Below are 19,721 nucleotides of genomic sequence, written 5' to 3'. Positions count from 1 at the left end.
ACCTTTGTTTTTAGCCTTTTAGATTTTAATGTACAACGCTTCTATAAAACTTTACCCCACTTATGCTGGTCTATGACCATAATAAATATTTTGATTTGATTTGATTTGAATTCAGCACAAAGGGTAAACCACAAGGGACCTGCAAAAAATAACACACAATACATGCACACACCATACAAAGTCCATAATCAGTTGCCTTTAGGGAAAGCTCCTGGAAGTAAAGCTCAAGCATAATACAACTATCAGCAAATTCCCTGACCTAACACAGTGAGTCAAGTTATAGCCTGAGGTGTTGCTCTGAAAATACATTCCCATTTTTAAATTTAAAAACCAATTCCCGTTCTTCCTGGAGAGCACTCTACTACCATGCCTTCCTGCATGAGACTCTTGAATATAGCCTTAACCCTGGACCAACTCTAGTGACCCAAACTCACATGTACACTCTTCTGCACATCAGAGAAGCAACAACCAGATCAGCCATGTAGAAGATGATCTTTACTGTGATCTAGTTCTTTCTACACTGATGATAACAGCTGGGTCATAACTAGACTGAGACATCACAAAACTTTTCCATGCTTCAATACGATTTTGTTGTGATCAGTTAACCAAGGGAATGGAGGGATGGTAGGGAAGAATTAAATTTCTTATCCCCATGGGATCTCTCCCATATCTACAAATGTCCGACTTCTGCCCTACAGAAATCAGTAAGAAAATATCTATAAATCTTTAGTACAGGTTCTGCCTTATAATTAAACATTCAGTACTACTTCAAATCTCAAACTAGGGCATGATAATGGTTTTGCTTCTCCACAGCTCAGCCAGTGTCTTTGTAGCTCAACTCCTATAGGTGCCATTATCGGGCATAAGAATTCTGTGCAATGAATTCTGAGCTGAGCAAACAAGAGAGACCCCAAAGAAGCAGCCGCAACATAACAAATGCAACCTCTCAAGCTGAAGATAAGTTAAGCAGTGCAGGTTTTCTCCATCCCCTCTTCCCATGATGAAGTACCCTTTGCAGTATGTATAATCAACAGTCCTGAATCACTGTGCTAATAAATGGCATAAAGTCAACCTTGGAGAAAAATTAGTCTTGCTAACATTAGTTACATCAGCATTTTGCAAATAGAAAGGAGTTTCGAACAATAGCATATTTTATATCAATTGGAGCTCCAGGAGTAATACAGAGCAGTAGAATTTCATATTTTCACTGTTTTTTTCTAGCCTGCACATAAAATCCTATGAATTAATGCCACAAATGCTGTCATGATGTAAATAATTCAATCCACTGTCACACAAGTAAATGGATCCCAAACTGCAGGCATTCTATCCGTTTGTCATGACAGCTCCTTGTACTTCCAAATGCAGAGTGTCTCTGTCACCAACAGCCTCCCTTTCATTAATTCTCCCTGCTCCCACATTATCTCCAACTTTTACGTGAATCTTCCTGACCCTGATTTGCTAGACCTGAATGCCATAGTGGCCAGGAAGGCCCTGTTAAAATATGTGCCATAACCTGTTGATTTACATCAACTGCATGAATATTATAGTGTTTCCTTGGGCAAGGAATAATCACAGGCAGCTTGTCATTGACTTCTTCTGATATATAGCTTACAGAATCTGATATTCCCTGCCAGTCTCCCTTCCAAGTACTAACAAGGCCTGACATTGCTTACCTTACAAAATCAGATGAGGGATGTGGTGTGCTGAAGGCCCTGATCAAAGTGAATTTTTCTAATGCCTCAACATCTCAAGTTGGGCAGGTGATGGCTACAAGAACTACATTCTCCAGCATAGAATACATTCCTCCCTTAGGACCTCATCATACTTACTGAAATCAGCATCCTAGGATGCTTCCACGCCATTTACAGGATGGAGCCCCATGCCAGCCATCACACGATGTTGTGTGACTTCCAGCAGATGCTCAGCCCCCAACTGGGGAGAAACCGCTGCTGGACGCTTTTCCCCCAACATGGGGAGACAACATGGTCTTGCTGGGAGAGCGAAACTATCCCCATGCGGTGGGGAAAGCGTCGCTGGGAGGGAACTGTGCACAGGATGACAGATTCACCCTGTTGCCCCTCTCTTTTCTCTCACTTGCCCTTTATGATGAGGCCCTTCATGCCAGGCAAAGTGTTGTATTTTATAAAACAAACATTTCCCCAGACATTCCCGTATATTTTATAGCTGGATGTATATTTTCCAATGTATTTTAAAGCTTCTATTTTAGAGCTTGGCTGTATCTTAGCAGTGTTTACTGTGGCTTCTGTGATTGTGATTTCTCATTCATTTCCTTTCATGATTTGATTGCATCTAGTTTTAAATTGTGTGCTACTCTGAAAGTCTTGTGGCTGAAAGGCTGCTTATAAAGAGACAGGCTGTGAATTCACACCAAGTAACCTCAAGCAAACTGAAAATAAAAATACTGCAATAAATGTCTGCTTAGAGTCTCTGTTGTCTTTCTATATATTGACCATAATCTATAGTTACAAGCACAGTAAAACTGGAAGAGATTTGCCTCTCATCAACTTCCTCAACCATGCTAGAGACTGCAATCTTCGATTCCCCTTTTTTCATTCATGAAAACAAAACAAGGGGAAAATGAGGAATTGGTTTTTTTTTTTTTTTAACTCAGGTCAAACTCATGGTGATGACACCATGAATTCCCCTTTGACTTAGTGAAACAAATAGTGAAGGATTTGTTTTAGCAAAAAGATCCAATGAATGAAATATCATTTTAAAATATTCACAAATTCCTATAATCCCACCAAGCTGGGAGAAAACCTTTGAAAGCATTTTTGCTTATTAAAATAAAATAACACAACGTAACAAAACTTGAGAAAAAGTGTTCTGTTTCTGGTTTGAAAGTGGCTTGTCCTGTTTAATTGTATGGTACTTGCTTTGAAATTAGTTGTTATACTCCAGACACTTCGTTTTTGGGGCTGCCACAAACTATGTTGAATTGGTTGAGTCTCTATGAGATATTCATTGAAAAACTATAACAAAATGTGCTGCAGAATGTCAGACAAAATGAAGTTTTTTCAGTTTAATACTTTTTTTCTATGTTTTTATGGTAAAACTAACTAGGAAATGACATTTATAACCCAGGAACAACAATCGTGTTACTTAGTATAATCAAAGACCCTCAGCCTACTTTAATATCTTTTCACTCACAATACTCTTTCAGATAAGAGTATACATAGAAATGGTTCAATTGATCTTTGATTAGAAATTCTTCTTGAGGCTGGTGTAATCATAGAAGATATAAAAGTGCTGTGAGAGAATACTAGAGAACCATTGTGTTATTTTAACTAATGCACAATGGCTCACTATAAAATGACTCCAAAAGAATACAGAGTCATAGAATCATAGAATCATAGAATAGTAGAGTTGGAAGAGACCTCATGGGCCATCTAGTCCAACCCCCCGCTAAGAAGCAGGAAATCGCATTCAAAGCACCCCCGACAGATGGCCATCCAGCCTCTGCTTAAAAGCTTCCAAAGAAGGAGCCTCCACCACAGTCCGGGGGAGAGAGTTCCACTGCCGAACAGCCCTCACAGTGAGGAAGTTCTTCCTGATGTTCAGGTGGAATCTCCTTTCCTGTAGTTTGAAGCCATTGTTCCGTGTCCTAGTCTGCAGGGCAGCAGAAAACAAGCTTGCTCCCTCCTCCCTATGACTTCCCTTCACGTATTTGTACATGGCTATCATGTCTCCTCTCAGCCTTCTCTTCTGCAGGCTAAACATGCCCAGCTCTTTAAGCCTCTCCTCATAGGGCTTGTTCTCCAGACCCTTAATCATTTTAGTCGCCCTCCTCTGGATGCTTTCCAGCTTGTCAGCATCTCCCTTCATCTGCGGTGCCCAAAATTGGACACAGTATTCCAGGTGTGGTCTGACCAAGGCAGAATAGAGGGGGAGCATGACTTCCCTGGATCTAGACGTTATTCCCCTATTGATGCAGGCCAAAATCCCATTGGCTTTTTTAGCTGCCGCATCACATTGTAGGCTCATGTTTAACTTGTTGTCCACGAGGACTCCAAGGTCTTTTTCGCACACACTGCTGTCAAGCCAGGCATCCCCCATTCTGTATCTTTGATTTCCATTTTTTCTGCCGAAGTGAAGTATCTTGCATTTGTCCCTGTTGAACTTCATTTTGTTAGTTTCGGCCCATCTCTCTAGTCTGTCAAGATCGTTTTGAATTCTGCTCCTGTCTTCTGGAGTGTTAGCTATCCCTCCGAGTTTGGTGTCATCTGCAAACTTGATGATCGTGCCTTCTAACACTTCGTCTAAGTCGTTAATAAAGATGTTGAACAGAACCGGGCCCAGGACGGAGCCCTGCGGCACTCCACTTGTCACTTCTTTCCATGATGAAGACGACGCATTGGTGAGCACCCTTTGGGTTCGTTCGCTTAGCCAATTACAGATCCACCTAACCGTAGTTTTGTCTAGCCCACATTTTACTAGTTTGTTTGCCAGAAGGTCGTGGGGGACTTTGTCGAAGGCCTTACTGAAATCTAGATACGCTACATCCACGGCATTCCCTGTATCGACCCAACTCGTAACTCTATCGAAAAAAGAGATCAGATTAGTCTGGCATGACTTGTTTTTGGTAAATCCGTGTTGACTATTAGCAATGACCGCATTTGTTTCTAAGTGTTTGCAGACCACTTCCTTAATGATCTTTTCCAGAATCTTGCCTGGTATCGATGTGAGGCTGACCGGACGGTAATTGTTTGGGTCATTCTTTTTTCCCTTCTTGAAGATAGGGACCACATTCGCCCTCCTCCAATCTGCTGGGACTTCTCCTGTTCTCCAAGAACTCTCGAAGATGATTGCCAGTGGTTCTGAAATAACTTCCGCTAGTTCCTTCAATACTCTTGGATGTAGCTGATCTGGCCCTGGCGACTTGAATTCGTTTAGAGTGGCCAGGTGTTCCTGGACAACTTGTTTCCCTATTTGGGGTTGGATTTCCCCCAATCCTTCGTCCATTCCATGTTGCTGAGGTTGAAGATGGCTTTCTTTTTGTGAGAAGACCGAGGCAAAGAAGGCATTAAGCAGTTCTGCCTTTTCCCTATCCCCTGTCACCATCACCCCATCTTCTCCTTGCAGTGGCCCTATCGCCTCCTTTTTCTTCCTTTTTCTACCAACGTAAGCAAAAAAACCTTTTTTGTTGTTTTATATGTCCCTGGCAAGCCTGAGCTCATTTTGCGCTTTAGCCTTGCGAACCTTTTCCCTACAGGTGTTGGCTATACGTTTGAATTCTTCTTTGGTGATTTCTCCCCTTTTCCACTTCTTGTGCATGTCACTTTTGAGCTTTAGCTCAGTTAGAAGTTCTTTGGACATCCATTCTGGCTTCTTTGCACTTGTCTTATTTTTCTTCTTTGTTGGCACTGTTTGCATTTGCGCCTTGAGTATTTCACTTTTGAAAAACTCCCATCCATCCTTAACTCCCTTGTTTTTTAATATCGGCGTCCATGGAATGCCGCTCAGTAATTCCTTCATTTTTTGGACGTCAAAATTTTTTGGAGTGGGCTATCTTCAGTTACAAGGTAATTTCAATGAGCTTAGACTAGTGCAGAGTTATTTTTTAGGTATGTCAAGATTTTAATGGATTTATCTAGATGTGTACCTTTAAGATGAAACATGGAACTGGGTGCAATTTGTGATTGGGAAAGTATACATCTCCAGGTTGTTTCATAAAATAATAAAAATAAAATATTTACAAGATGCAAGTCTTGAAAAATAAATACAAAGTACTTTGTACATTTTCAATAGGTTCATGAACACACTTTAGTGAATGTAAGATGCATCTATCAATTTGAATATGTGTGTGTGTGTGTTACAATATGGAATTAAGAGTAATATGGAACGAAGAGTTAAGAGTCCAATCTGTGGGATTGGACTTCACAAGCGGTTCCATCCTGAATTTTGTTCATTTATTTGGGAAACTTTCAAATCTTTTCAAGTTCAGTGGCAAAATACTGCTCTAGTTCCACATCTGTGATTAACTACATATGCAGACCATCCATAGATTATTGCCATCTAAGAATTTGGGGGTGGGGGGAAGATGAACTGTTTATCACAGGGAAAAGTCAAGAAAAATTGAACACACAGTTATTAACTCTTGTCATTTGATCATTATTTGATTATACTCACTTCTAGATCTTTGGAACTATTTTCTTTGGTTCTTACCAAAAGCTCATTACATAAAAATGATAATGAATAGGGGCTACAAAATGAAATCTGTGTGACTTTTAATCCTGAAAAATGAGGTGATGACACTAATTCATACCTGACATACTGATTAGTAGGATAGAAACTTTTCTGCAGCAAACATTAGGGATTCAACTACATGCTGGAGATTGGATGAGACAGCAGTACAAGACCTTAACATTTCCATCAGTGAATCTGAGTATGACCCTTATGATCTGGACATGCTATGGGCATGTGAATCTGTCAAGCTGGATATAATTGAGGCTCACATTTTTTTCAGCGCCAAACAGATTTCAGCTCAGGTTTGCATCATTTTGAATTATTTGTATTTATTTATGGGGTGTGAATGGATTAATCTGATCTTAAAATATGAAAGTGAATTTTTCATCCATTCCTACTCCAAATTTACTTTACAAACTCTCAAGTCTGGCATGGTTCCTTATTAAACTTATCTATGACTCTGAAGATGCCCAACTCAGCATGACTAGCACCTTTTCACGGACTTATTTATACAACAGATGGCTTCAATGCAAAAAAATATCGGGTGCACCTGTTCACAGGAATACAGTATTTACATTCAGCAACCATGTGTTGACAGTACTGTAGGAGTCAATGAATGCAAATCTACAACAAAAGCTACCACAATGAACAACAAAGCCAAACCAGATGTCGCCATACTTATCTATACTTCAAAACTCAAAATAGCATGTCAGAAGCATGAAAGAATTGTGTGACTGCAGAATTGCTCTTAATCTTTGATACAAATCATATTTTAATGAAAGTAGAAAACACAAAATGTGAAGTTCTTGAAGCAAATGGTTTAATTAAATTAGTAGAGTATGTTGAAAAGTTAACAGTCATATTATTTTGATGAGCATGATTTCTGCTTCTATGCTATTCATTGAAAACAGAAAGAAAATGAATTATACCACCTCATATAGACAGGATGTACTAAAAATGTATGGAGAGACAGAGGGAGAGCGAAAAATGGTTAGACATGATTAGAGACAAACAAACCATAACTTTATTGTATACAGTTGAAAAATGTTTATATGACATGTGTCACTCATTCTGGAATTAGATAACCCATTAGTAAAGGTAAAGGTTTCCCCCTGACATTAAATCTAGTTGTGTCCAACTCTGGGGTTGGTGCTCATCTCCATTTCTAAGCCAAAGTGTCGCCGTTGTCTATAGACATCTCCAATGTCATGTGGCCAGCATGACTGGTGGGGCTAACAGCGGGAGCTCACCCTGCTCCCTGGATTCGAACCACCGACCTTTCAGCCAGCAAGTTCATCAGCTCAGCAGTTTAACCCACTGCACCACGGGGGGCTCCAGATAACCCACTAGTCACCTGAAAAGTCCCTTTCTCTCCAGCACACCTGGGGATGCAATGGTGAGGTGGGAGCCGAAGAATCAATACCACCTACTGTGTGGTTTCCTACTCTCTGGAAGTATGCCTAGTTTCTGCCCCCTATGAGTTAGGCCTGACTCTGGTTGCCAACACAGAGTATGTCCAATGCAAAGTGCACCATGCTTCATTCCCACTAGTTGTTTAAGCCCAGATGTCTCCAGGTGAGTATTTCTATTGCTCCTGACTGAATCAGAGTGGAATCTTCTACTTCATGGTCTGGCTTGACAAGTTCCCCCTCATTAATCTATGGAAAGACATATAGGCTTTTGGAAATGAAAACAGGAACAACAAAAGAAGATGTTGACCCTCAGTACTGCTTACAGCCACAGTATAGACCACAGACTGGGGGCCAAACTCTCCCAAAATTGAAATGCTAATATTATATTTCTTAACCATACATAGGATGCAAGCATAAGGCTGTGAAAGCATGAAGATGCACACAGGACAACATGTGCCCCCCTCCTCTTCAAAACAGACAATGATCAATTCCAATAATGTAAAAAAAATCAACCAAATTCTGAGATCTAGACAATAGAATACACATTCAGAAATTTTAAAGAAAAAGATGAAATAAGGTAGTAGTTACGAGTCTGTTTTCTACACAGTTTCCTAAGAAACGTTTCTCATTTTTCCTCATTCATCCTTATCTCTGACAGGTACTTTCCAAAAAGGCCAATTTGCAAAATGTCCTTGATGGGGATGCAGAATGACACTAGGTCTGGAGCATAATGGAGAATGCAAAAGAGCACACAAAATAGCCAGAACAGTTTCTACTTGTACCATTTTCAGGAGCAATAGTGGCAGAGAGAAAGGCATGAAAGAGGAAAGGAGGAGGAAGGGGAGAAGGAAATAACAGCATAACAGAAAGAAAAAAAGAATGTTAAAAAAAAGAAAAATAAATGAACTGGCACATACGGATTATTAGCTCCATTCTTGAGAAATTGATGGAGACTTTCTACTCTTGCTGAAGAACTAGTGAAATGGTCTTCCTGGTATCGCTACACATAAATAAATTGATAATGTGGAAAAGTTGCTGGGGATGGAAAATCTTTGAACTTTGTTTCTTGCTCTGTTTGTCAAATGTTTATTAATAGGTTCATTTACAATTTTTAAAGCAAAAACAGGAATTCACAAATATTCTGGTGTAATATTTCTTTTAGCATGCACATTTTTGTATATGCTTTTTCTGTACATATTTCTACCCATCCCCATAATATAATATACAAGTTTTGTGTTCTTTAATGTACATTTCACAAAGTCAAGCCTGAAGACATGACTCCCCTTTGTGTCACTCTTTGGGTCATGCCTCTGGAAAGACAGAGGGGAAGGGATACAACATTTTTTCTTAATGTTAAGTGACAGGGAAACAAAGACCATGTGTAAGAGAAAGGGTCCTGCAAAACATCATCCACTTTGGTGGTGTAGAGTGATCCTTTTGTGTGGCCACTTCCAGAGCCACTGAGTGACAGGAAAGTATAGCTAGCAGAAAATTGAGTACTCATGTGAGCAATGAACAATATGGTTGATGTAGCTGGTGTATATGGGTGGCACTTTGCCCTGCTGAATGACCTAGTTCTGTTCAGTAGCAGCACTCAGGTTTATTGGCAGCTATATTTAGCGAGTTTTAAAGTCTGGGCTAGCATTGCGTGAGATTCAATTATTTTCACCTGTTGCATCTGACCCATTGGTATTGCTCTTGCAGATAGTATTCTTATACAGTGTTCCCTCACTACTTTGCGGTTCACTTTTTGCGGATTCGCTGTTTCGTGATTTTTCAATAAACTCTAAAAAACTACTATAAATCATAAAAAATTACAATTTACAGCCTAAGGAAGGGAGGAAGGAGAAGCCAAAGGGAGAGAAAAGGAGCCCAAGCGGCAACGGGAGGAGAAGAAGGTGATTTATCAACACACAATTGGTTGATAAAGACTTAAAATACTGTATAACTACTAAAATAATGTATAAATATTAAAATAAATATAGTGTCCCTACTTCGTGGATTTTCACTTATTGTGGGTGGTCCTGGAACCTAACCCCAGCGATAATTGAGGGAACATTGTATATGATTTACCAGTATGTGTAGGAGCCCCTGGTGGCACAATGGGTTAAACCCTTGTGCCGACAGAACTGCTGACCACCAGATCGGCAGTTGGAATCCAAGGAGAGCGGGTGAGCTCCATCTGTCAGCCCCAGCTCCCCATTTGGGGACATGAGAGAAGCCTTCCACAAACATCTGGGCATCCCCTGGGCAAAGTCCTTGCAGACGGCCAATTCTCTCACACCAGAAGCGAATTGCAGTTTCTCAAGTTGCTCCTAACATGGAAAAAAACAACAGTATGTGCAGATGGATGGCTTGACTTGATGTGTCTTATGGACCCATCTCAAGGCTCTAACCCAGGAGCACAAATGCCTTTGCAATGAAGTGAAAATTCCAGGGTATGTTCTGTAATTGTACTCCTGTTTTAATGGTATCTATACTTGTAAAAAAAATCCAAAGAGAATTGGTTTCTTTCTGACCAACCCTCATTTGTGATCAACATTTCCACAGAACAAAGTCTCCAGATTCTGTGCAGCTGCTAGTGCTCACAGCAGCTCTGAGTTACTCAGGCAACATATTGGAATCTATGAATCATCGTATGATCAAAGTACTGTTGTAATGTGTCATACATTTTATGTGCCGGTCCTTGACCATAGTAACATTTTTACTTACAATCAGATATTTCTACTGAAATAACATCAGTCACATGTGAGCAGAAACTCATGAACATAAGGGAGAAATAAAAGAGAAATCTACACAGAGATTACATTCTGGCTGTGACAAATACCTACCATTCCATTATAAAAAGTCCTTGCTTTGAAAGGGTGTTGATTGTATCATTTCACATGGGAGTACAGCTATTAAACACATTGATCCAAACTCTAACTCAGAACCAGGTGCTGCTGCCAATTCATCTAATAGTGAGATAGAATCTTATTATTACTGATGACTTGGGAATATTATCTTATCCGACAGCTCAATGGGGAATAATAGCTAAGGGCTTAACTTTTATTAAAACCTTCACCCATTATGTGTGCATCACAGCAATCATTTGTTCATACTGGTATGCACACAATATTATAAGAACATTGATTAATTAGAAGCTGTACAGAGCTTCACATCTTTTGAATAAATATCCCCAAAATAGAACATGCTTACAAATTCTTTTCCATGAACGAAAACATAATCACATAGAAAAGTGTTCCTAAATATAATTTACTGGGAACAGAACACAGCATAGTGCTCATATCTTATCATGGTGATCTTAGTTAGTCCATCCCACTACATAGCTTGAAGTTATCAGACAACTTTGTATGAAACTGGGGGGGAGGGGAGAATAAACATGTTGCAGAGGTTTAATGAATATGCATTTATTATTATGTAAGTAAGTCCCTTGGTATGAACCACTGGGGGGTTGCTTTTGTTTTTAGAATACTATATAAAACTACAGTTACCAGATAACAGATTTCAGGAGACATCTAATGGTACTTGGTCACCAGCAGAACCAACACAATGGGGAGAATGACTAACTATATCTCTGCAGGCCCAGTCTTCTCCCAAGGTCGTCTCCAACAAACTGGTGGGGTTTCTGTTGCATATTGAGGGCACAATCTGTGTTTGCAGAGTAGGATAAATCCTGTTGCCTGACCACAAGGCAATCTATGTAACCTTGGATGTCACCCTTTGAGAGCTCTGGGAAATTTAAAATTGAATATAAGAACAATGGTGCAGGGCTTCTCTCGGCCCTGCACCAATGAAATGGAAAAAGCTGCAATTATCAAATATTCTCGATTGCATGGAATTTCTGATGGCACCTTTTTGTTTATTTATTCATCTACTTTGCTAGGTGAAATTCTTTGAACTGCTTGTATCGTTTCGATCATGATGCATTAAAATTATGCACACAATTAATCATGAGGAAAGAAGCAGAAAACAGATTGATCATGAATCAAAAAGAGGTTTGGTTCTGAATGCATGCATAGATGAATTTGATTTGTTCTTGTTCAACCTAATAACTCTGGTTTTCATCAGACTAATTCACTCGATGGCTTTCTAAATTTTGCAAATGAGATTTCTATTTGTTTTGACATTTGCTTCCCCCTCTCCATTTTAAAACTTTCTAATCTCATTGTGCGAAAGAGTTTTTGACTTTGCTTGGTTAGCCGGGATACTGAAACCCAGATTCCCACACCAGCTTGTGCGTGCATATTGTTAATGTTTGTACATCAAGGGACTTGGAGCTGAACAGATTCCCTTATTTTTACTAGTCTGTGTCTCTATTTTAAATGGCTTTATGTGGATGTTGAAAGAACAAAAAGACAATTACAGCATTTTTAATATGCTCTTTGGACAATGCTAGCAATAACACCACACAGAAAGAATAAAAACCATGAAAATGAACAAAAAAATAAACAAAATCTGACTGCTAGTATTATAAAAAATTCTAAAATTAGGCCAGTAAATAAAGAACAACACTCTGAAAACAGAGGAATTCCAGACATAAAACCATCAGGGCCAGCTAACACCTTCCATCAAACGATTCCCCCAGGTAGGAAGAAGACAGGCTTTGAAGCTGCAAGGCCATTCAATGCTAATCAAGGTGATCAATTGCAACATTCACACTTGCCTCAAACAGACGAGTTCTTTCTCCCACCCTGGACCTTCCACAGATATATAAACCTCACTTGCCTAGTTTCCAGCAGACCTCACAACCTCTGAGGATGCCTGCCACAGATGTGAGTGAAACATCACGAGAGAATGCTTTTGGAACATGGCCATTCAGTAAACTCACAGCAACCCAACAACACAACAGTTATCTGCCCCAATTTATTGTGTGTGTGTGGGAGGGGGCTCTCCAACTCCAATATGGTTCAATATCGCTTAACATGTCAAAATAAAACTTAAGATTTTATAAATGACCCACAAAAAAGAGAATGACACTTCACAATATGTGCATATGTATTCCTTTGTTAGTTCTTTCATTGTTCCTTTCCTATTGTTTCCTATTGTTCCTATGTTTCCTTTTGTTGTTCATGGGAAGCAGTCACATATTTTCCCTTGCACAAACACATTTAGGCAGGTTCTAGAGAACTTAATCTTTGATATATTGGAAAGTTTGATAGTATCTGATAGTACAGTAGAGTCTCACTTATCCAACATAAATGGGCTGGCAGAATGTTGGATAAGCGAATATGTTGGATAATGAGGGATTAAGGAAAAGCATATTAAACATCAAATTAGGTTATGATTTTACAAATTAAGCACCCAAACATCATGTTATACAACAAATTTGACAGAAAAAGTAGTTCAATATGCAGTAATGCTATGTAATAATTACTGTATTTACGAATTTAGCACCAAAATATCATGATGCATTGAAAACATTGACTACAAAAATGCGTTGGATAATCAGAATGTTGGATAAGTGAGACTCTACTGTATTTAAATAAACATGTTGATAATTAAATCCTCATATCAAGGGAAAGGCAGGATAAATTAAACAATAAATTAAGTAAGTAAATAAAAATTGACTGGGTGTACATCCCTTTCTTGAATACACTTGGATAAATGTTCTTCCCTTCTTTCCTATATCTAAATTTTCTATATTCAGTGAAATGTGTCCTATCTGTCATCACCTGGACACACATAATGCCTTACACTTTTCTGTGTGAGTAAATAATGCACATAATGTTCCCCTGTGGCTGTACATTTTAATAAAGACAAATAGTGGCAGGGAAATTTGTTTGCCAGTATGTTCCTCTTTACTGAGATAATCACATAAGCATTTAGGGAATGCTTACGTAATTGCTCTGTTCCACTTCAGTGCCAGCTTGCCAGGGGTAAAATGATGTGAAGGGATTGGATTCTCCTCCTCTTCCACTCTCTCCCCTCTACCTTTTTGTTTATTTAAAATGTTACAGTAATTCTTGCCTTTTCTGTTATTCATTTCTGAAACTACAAAATTGCTCAAAAATATTATGAAGCAGTGGAAATTCGAGAAGGCGTGGTTACGAGATGATACAGAAAGACAATCACATTTTCAAATCAGCTCAATTCCACATCTGAAGAGAGGTGCAATATTGAAGGTACTCAATTTGGTAGGTATCCACTATCTATCATAGCATGACTGCTGTGGAACAGCTGCTTTGTGAGATAAAGTCCTTAATAATTTGTCCACAACCACATTTTCCCAAAATGGATGTGACTATTAAATTTGTCCAAAGCTGCCCAAAAGACATAATTCTTTCCTTTTCCAGCACATGAAGCATACTTCGCTGATATAAAATAAACTGAAACTATAATTTCCATTCATTGCAACCTTTCTTTGATGTTGACCCATCAAGGAAAACACACACACAACATATGGCTCCTCATTTTTCACAGATTCCTTTGTTATTAACAGAATAATATCACTGTCTCACAGGCCCCTTTAGACTACATCTGCCATCCCTCTATATCTTAATTGTATTTTTTATTGTAAAGTTCTTCTCCTGCCGCCTTGCTCTAATGCTTCTGTCTTCACATACTGTATTCACACCAGTCTCTTTAATTACTATTTTTATTTGAATTTACTGTTGTAGATATGTCTTAGTTGGCAGACTATTCATTTTTTGTGTCTCTTGATACTTTGGTACTTCATGACCAACTGTTATAATTCAAAACAGTCAATGAAATTTACTTCAGACTTTCCTATTAAATTTTTGAGAAAAAGGAAGTTGTAACATTATGCTGTCCCAATGCAAAGATATAAATATAAGTGACATAGAAAGCCCTATTAATCTACAGTATCAGAAAAGGAAATGGTAAAGATAAATGGCACACAGCTGTTCATTTCTACCAGGAAAAATACATCAAAGATGGTAGTATTATATGAGTGGATGCACAATTTAGCATTCCCTTAAATCAGTGATTCTCAACCTGGGGTCCCCAGATGTTTTTGGCCTTCAACTCCCAGAAATCCTAACAACTAGTAAACTGGCTGGGATTTCTGGGAGTTATAGACCAAAAACATCTGGGGACTCCAGTTTGAGAACCACTGCCTTAAATAATATTCGATGTGACGTCAACAACAATGTATAGTGCAATAGCATAATAAGTGATGAACACTAGACTAAATAGAAAGGAGAAGGGGAAGGTGGTACCTCAAATCATCAAGTTCACAAGATAATAGGGGCTGATTCATATTTGGGCATATCTGCACTATACATTTAAATCACATCTATACCATATGAACTGTCATGATTTTATCCAAAGGAAACCTTAAGATTTGTAATCTGATGAGGTGCTTAGAACAACCCTAACCTCTTTCCCACCTTCCTTCCCAGTATAAATGATGGCCAAATTAAGGCTGGCTGGATTATATTAGTCTAGACTTCTAGATAATCTGAGATCCTTGGATATAGCGTAGTATAGATATAGCCTAAATCATTCAGGTTTAGCATCATTAAAGTTAATTCCTCTTTACTAGCCTCTTCCATTAAATCCCTTCACTTATGTGACAGTAGTTATAAAGTTAAACAACATATAATCAACCTTGTGAGACCTTTGACCTCCAATATATGAGCAGTATCTTGATGCAAAGATTGGTATGGACTTTAATGAAATAATTGGACCATAGGGATCAATGTGACTTAAATGTTACAATGACCCCTTACATTGAGACACACTTGAAGGAACTTTGAATTTCATGTCGGGAAGACTAGAATTTTCAAAGGAAAGGCAACATCAGCTGTGCTACAAAAGGGGTTCTATGTGTGGCAGGAGGCATTAACAGGGTTGAAGCCTGCCAGGATATGGATGCACAACAAATGCTTCAGTATTTCCCATTTACTATCCATCAGGAAGTGATATAACTAACGTTTTTATACTGTAAAAAGGTATTACTTTACAATGCATTCAGTATGGGTGTTACCTTACAAATTATTCATTTTTCTCATTTCATTTCATTTCGTCGTTTTATTTGTTTACAGATGTTTACTATAAAACACGTGCATTCTGTTTTGCATCCCATAAACTTCACAGCAAAGACAAAATGATTATTGTATCATAAGATGTAACAAGCCTTGGCACCAGAATGCGAGTTGTACTAATTTGCAAGATGCAGGAAGATGAAGAATAATGATGACAGCTTTAGTTTGTACTTTGTGCCCAGAAAAAGAAGGGTCTCTTAGTACTATTTATCAAGTAAGGAGAGTTGAGGCCAGGGACTGTTAGAAAATCTCATTCTGATGAAGTGGCAAAGGCAATATATTATTGTAGAACATGGATTTTGCTCGGCATTTGATCCTTCACAATTTGTTAGATTGTTTTCTAACAGTGCAGCTCACCCTAGTATATTCATCAAAGAAAATGTTGAACCCCAAAGTTCTAATAATATATGCCTGTCATTCCAAAACTAAGATTTGACAAGACTATGTTGCTTTAAATGTTTGTTTTGTTGATTGTTTTTTATGTTTTATATTTGTCTTTGATTGCTATTGGTTTTATATTGTATTCGATTGTATTTTAACATGTTGGAAGCCACTTTGGGTCTTTTCATGGGAGAAAAGTGGGATATAAATAAAGATGTTGTTGTTGTTGTTGTTGTTGTTGTAAAATATCAAAGAAAACACATCAACATCCACTGAAAGATCAAAATTTGTAACTTGGATTTCACAGATGAAACCAAAACAGATGATGTGAAAAAATATTCTTGGAAAGACTGATAGATGGTTTCCACTTCTTTGTGAAGAGAATTACTAAACAAATCAGTTTAAACACAACTTCTCTTAATTTTCTTGAAACATCACTGCAGTCAGATCAACTCAAGCTTGCCATCTGTTGAGAGCAGAAATGCAGCTCTGTGCAGGAATACAGCTTCCTTTCCTCAAAGTTTACATACAAGCTGTTCTTGTCAAAATTAAACCTATTGTGATGATTCATCTTAATATTCCATCAGATGTTAAATAAAGAGTGACAAAAGTCCACATATGGCTAGCAAGCTGTTTCTACAGTAAATATTTTCCTATTCATTGAAGATAGTCTTACGGCATTTTAAGATGTTTCCCAAAACCCACTACAGACTTTTATCTTTGGATGAACATAACACAACATAACACAAGGTTAAATTGTGACTTTGCTATCCAGGCATTCACAGATCTTCTATTTTTGTAACATGCAACTCTAATGCTGCTGCTACTGATGATCTACTTTTAAAACTGGTTAGATATCAAACTGATCAGATGGTGAAACAGCGTTATTTAATACTTCTTTATTAAATAAATATCCTTTCAGAATATTGCAAAATATGCTTATATAATTCAGTTTCAAAACCTTGGTGAACATGTTCACAAAAGGACTCATGCAAAGCCTTTTGATAGTTATAGGCCTGAAAATGGCAGAGGAAATGAACTTATGCCAGTCTATCAAGGTCGACTGTTCATTTGTATTTAACCACTTATCAAAGGAGTTTCCAAATTCAACAGGTTATACTGAATTACACTACAATTTTATGCACAATCCTTTGCCTGGAGTAAGTCCGACAAATCTTGTTGCATAATGTATTATACAAGAAACACACACATTCAATTTCTTATAATGAGGGAGAAGCCATGATACAGAGAAAAGGGAAAAGGCACCGCTACATAATCTGTGAAATTATTTCCGCTCAGAAGCTACATCCAAAACTCTCTGAAAATGCTATAGAGCAAGGGAAAAACCTTCCTGTTTGAATAGCCATTCATTTTTTTGTGTTTCATTGTATGCTTTATTATTATACAGTCAGCTTTCTACATTCACTAGGATAAGTTTGTAGGACCTCCATAAAAGTGGAAAAACTGTGAATTAAAAAAAACTTTTTAAAAGTCTAACAGAATATCTCTCTAGGTCTCTCTAGGCTCTAGCAGGATTATATGGTCAACTTCTACAAGAAGCTGACCATATAATTGCATTGAAGGACCTAGAGATTTCTAGAGATAACAATTAACAAATTCTACAAATAGTCAAATCCACAAAAGTCAGACCTATAAATGTTGGGGGCTAGCCACTTAAGACATTATTACATAATTTTGGAAACTTATATTGTTAATTCCTTGGGTGGCATGCAACACTAAATGAATATAACACAAGTTTTCAAACACACACACAAATAAATAAATAATTTAGACAAGAATATTTACTCCAAGTGAGATAATATTAAAATCTGATGTGCTATAAATTGTCAACCATTCCACACCTTGACTAAATAGACTACCCCAAAGCATCAGAACTGTTCGTTTTCTTAATCTTTTGCATCCCAGTAAGTAGAATCATAGAATATAGTTGGAAGAGACCACAAGGCCTGTCCTGGAAGAACATCAAAGACATGTTTTATACCACTGAAAGCCTTACCCCAGAGTTGGGTCCACAGCTATTCCCATGGGGTTGTGGAGGTCAAGATCGATGAGGATAACACACACAGTTCCATTATAGTTGCATACGAAGATTGTGTTACTTGTGCGATCCAGAAAATAAAAATTTCCAGTAAACCAGTCAACTGCCATTTGTTGTATATCTGTCAAAGGGAAAAGATTATTAAATTAGTTGTGCTACTTCTGTATGAGTAACAAAATTTTATACAAAAGGAAATGTACTATACATTTGAAAGAATTCAAGGTGTTAATGAATTGTCTTAGAACAAGGAATAAGAACAGTACATTTTGCCTAAAGTTTTATAAGACATTAGTCATAATAGCATGCCAAACAAAAATATGTTATATGTCAAAGGAAATTCAGGTACATGTTTTCTCTTCAAGTAAGAATTACAATAATTACGTTAAAATATAACATTTCAAAATGTGTGAACAAATCATAGTTGTATTAATAAGCATTTTTTCAAGATAAATCACTTTTTAAGCCAACATGAGGAATATTTTAGATTGCACCTTCATTATAGACGCAAGTATAAAATAAGTCATGACGGATCTGAAAGCTTTAGAAAGGCACTATCGCCCCCGTTAGTATGCAATAAAAGAAAAAAGAGAACACATTTTTACATAAAAAATAGCATTTTTAGCAGTTCCTTTACAAAAAAACCCCCAGTCCCTTGCCTTTTACTATCAAACTTGTATCACTGTATCCTGAGCTTTTCGTTTCTTTTGGGTAGAGCCATAGTTCAGAAGGAAAGCATATGCTTTGCATACAAAATCTTTTGGTTTCAAGGCCAGCATTTCCAGCTAAGGGACATAGGATTTTCATTGCAAAAGAAGCCCATCCTGAGATCTTAGAAAACTTATGTCAATTGGAAATAGAATAGGGCCTTACTCTATGCATTTATTTATTAATATAAAGCTTAATCAGCAAAGGGATTCATTATGCCTTTTTCTTCCTTTTTCACCCACTTCTTTCCTCCAGTGCACCTGGGTTGCAATGCAAGGACCACTATGCATACTGGGATACCAGTGTATATACTCTATTACATTTATGCAGCTTTCTCTCCCAGTGCTTCAACTCATAGACCATACTCTTAAAAAGGAATCATTTGTGGTGGGCAATAATGTCTAGCAGTATTGTGTCAATGTCCATGCTTGAAACCCGCTTATGAAATGGATTGTATAAATGATATAGTATTCTACACATTTTTCATGAGCTAGAAAACCATTATTTCCATAAAAGAAATGTTGAGTCAAATATTGCAAAATATAGTCTGATATCATATTTAATGCTAGTGGAGATTCAGGAGAGCAACAGGTACAAGAAAGCTGTCCCAGAAAACAGATAAGGGTTGTTTTAGGAAATCCTCTAGCCCAGTGGTACTCAAAGTGTGCTCCACAGAGCCCTTAGGGCTCCGCAAATCATACTGAGGGGCTCCACGCTTTCCTCTTCCTCCTTCCAACTTTCCTTCCTCTTTCCTGCTATCAGTTTCCCTCCCTTGCTGCCAAAAGCCTTTTTTTCCTGAGCTTCCTTGCCACTCAGATCCTTTCCCCCTCAATCTACTTGCTTACAAAATCCTCTTTCCCTCCCACAACTCAGGGGGTGCTTGATTGTGCTTTTCCTGCATGACAGAAGGGAATTGAACTAGATGGCCCCTTGGGTTTCTGTTGTTGC

At 38.0% G+C, this 19,721-nt stretch overlaps 1 protein-coding gene across 5 annotated transcripts in view; it reads right to left on the bottom strand.

Annotated features, from left to right (window-relative positions):
* Nucleotides 1-19,721, bottom strand: part of lrp1b (LDL receptor related protein 1B) — a 1,066,453-nt gene that overhangs the window by 393,330 nt on the left and 653,402 nt on the right. For all 5 annotated transcript variants that reach the window (XM_016994954.2, XM_062970961.1, XM_062971003.1 and 2 more), the window contains one exon: nt 18,027-18,189. In XM_016994954.2, coding sequence (XP_016850443.2) covers nt 18,027-18,189 — 163 coding nt within the window. The remainder of the gene's footprint in view (nt 1-18,026; nt 18,190-19,721) is intronic.

The sequence above is a fragment of the Anolis carolinensis genome, chromosome 1 (genome assembly GCF_035594765.1).
Source record: "Anolis carolinensis isolate JA03-04 chromosome 1, rAnoCar3.1.pri, whole genome shotgun sequence".
In the NCBI taxonomy this organism is placed as follows: Eukaryota; Metazoa; Chordata; class Lepidosauria; order Squamata; family Dactyloidae; genus Anolis; species Anolis carolinensis.
Note: the sequence above shows the minus strand (reverse complement) of the source record. Positions and strands in the feature narration are given on the sequence as shown.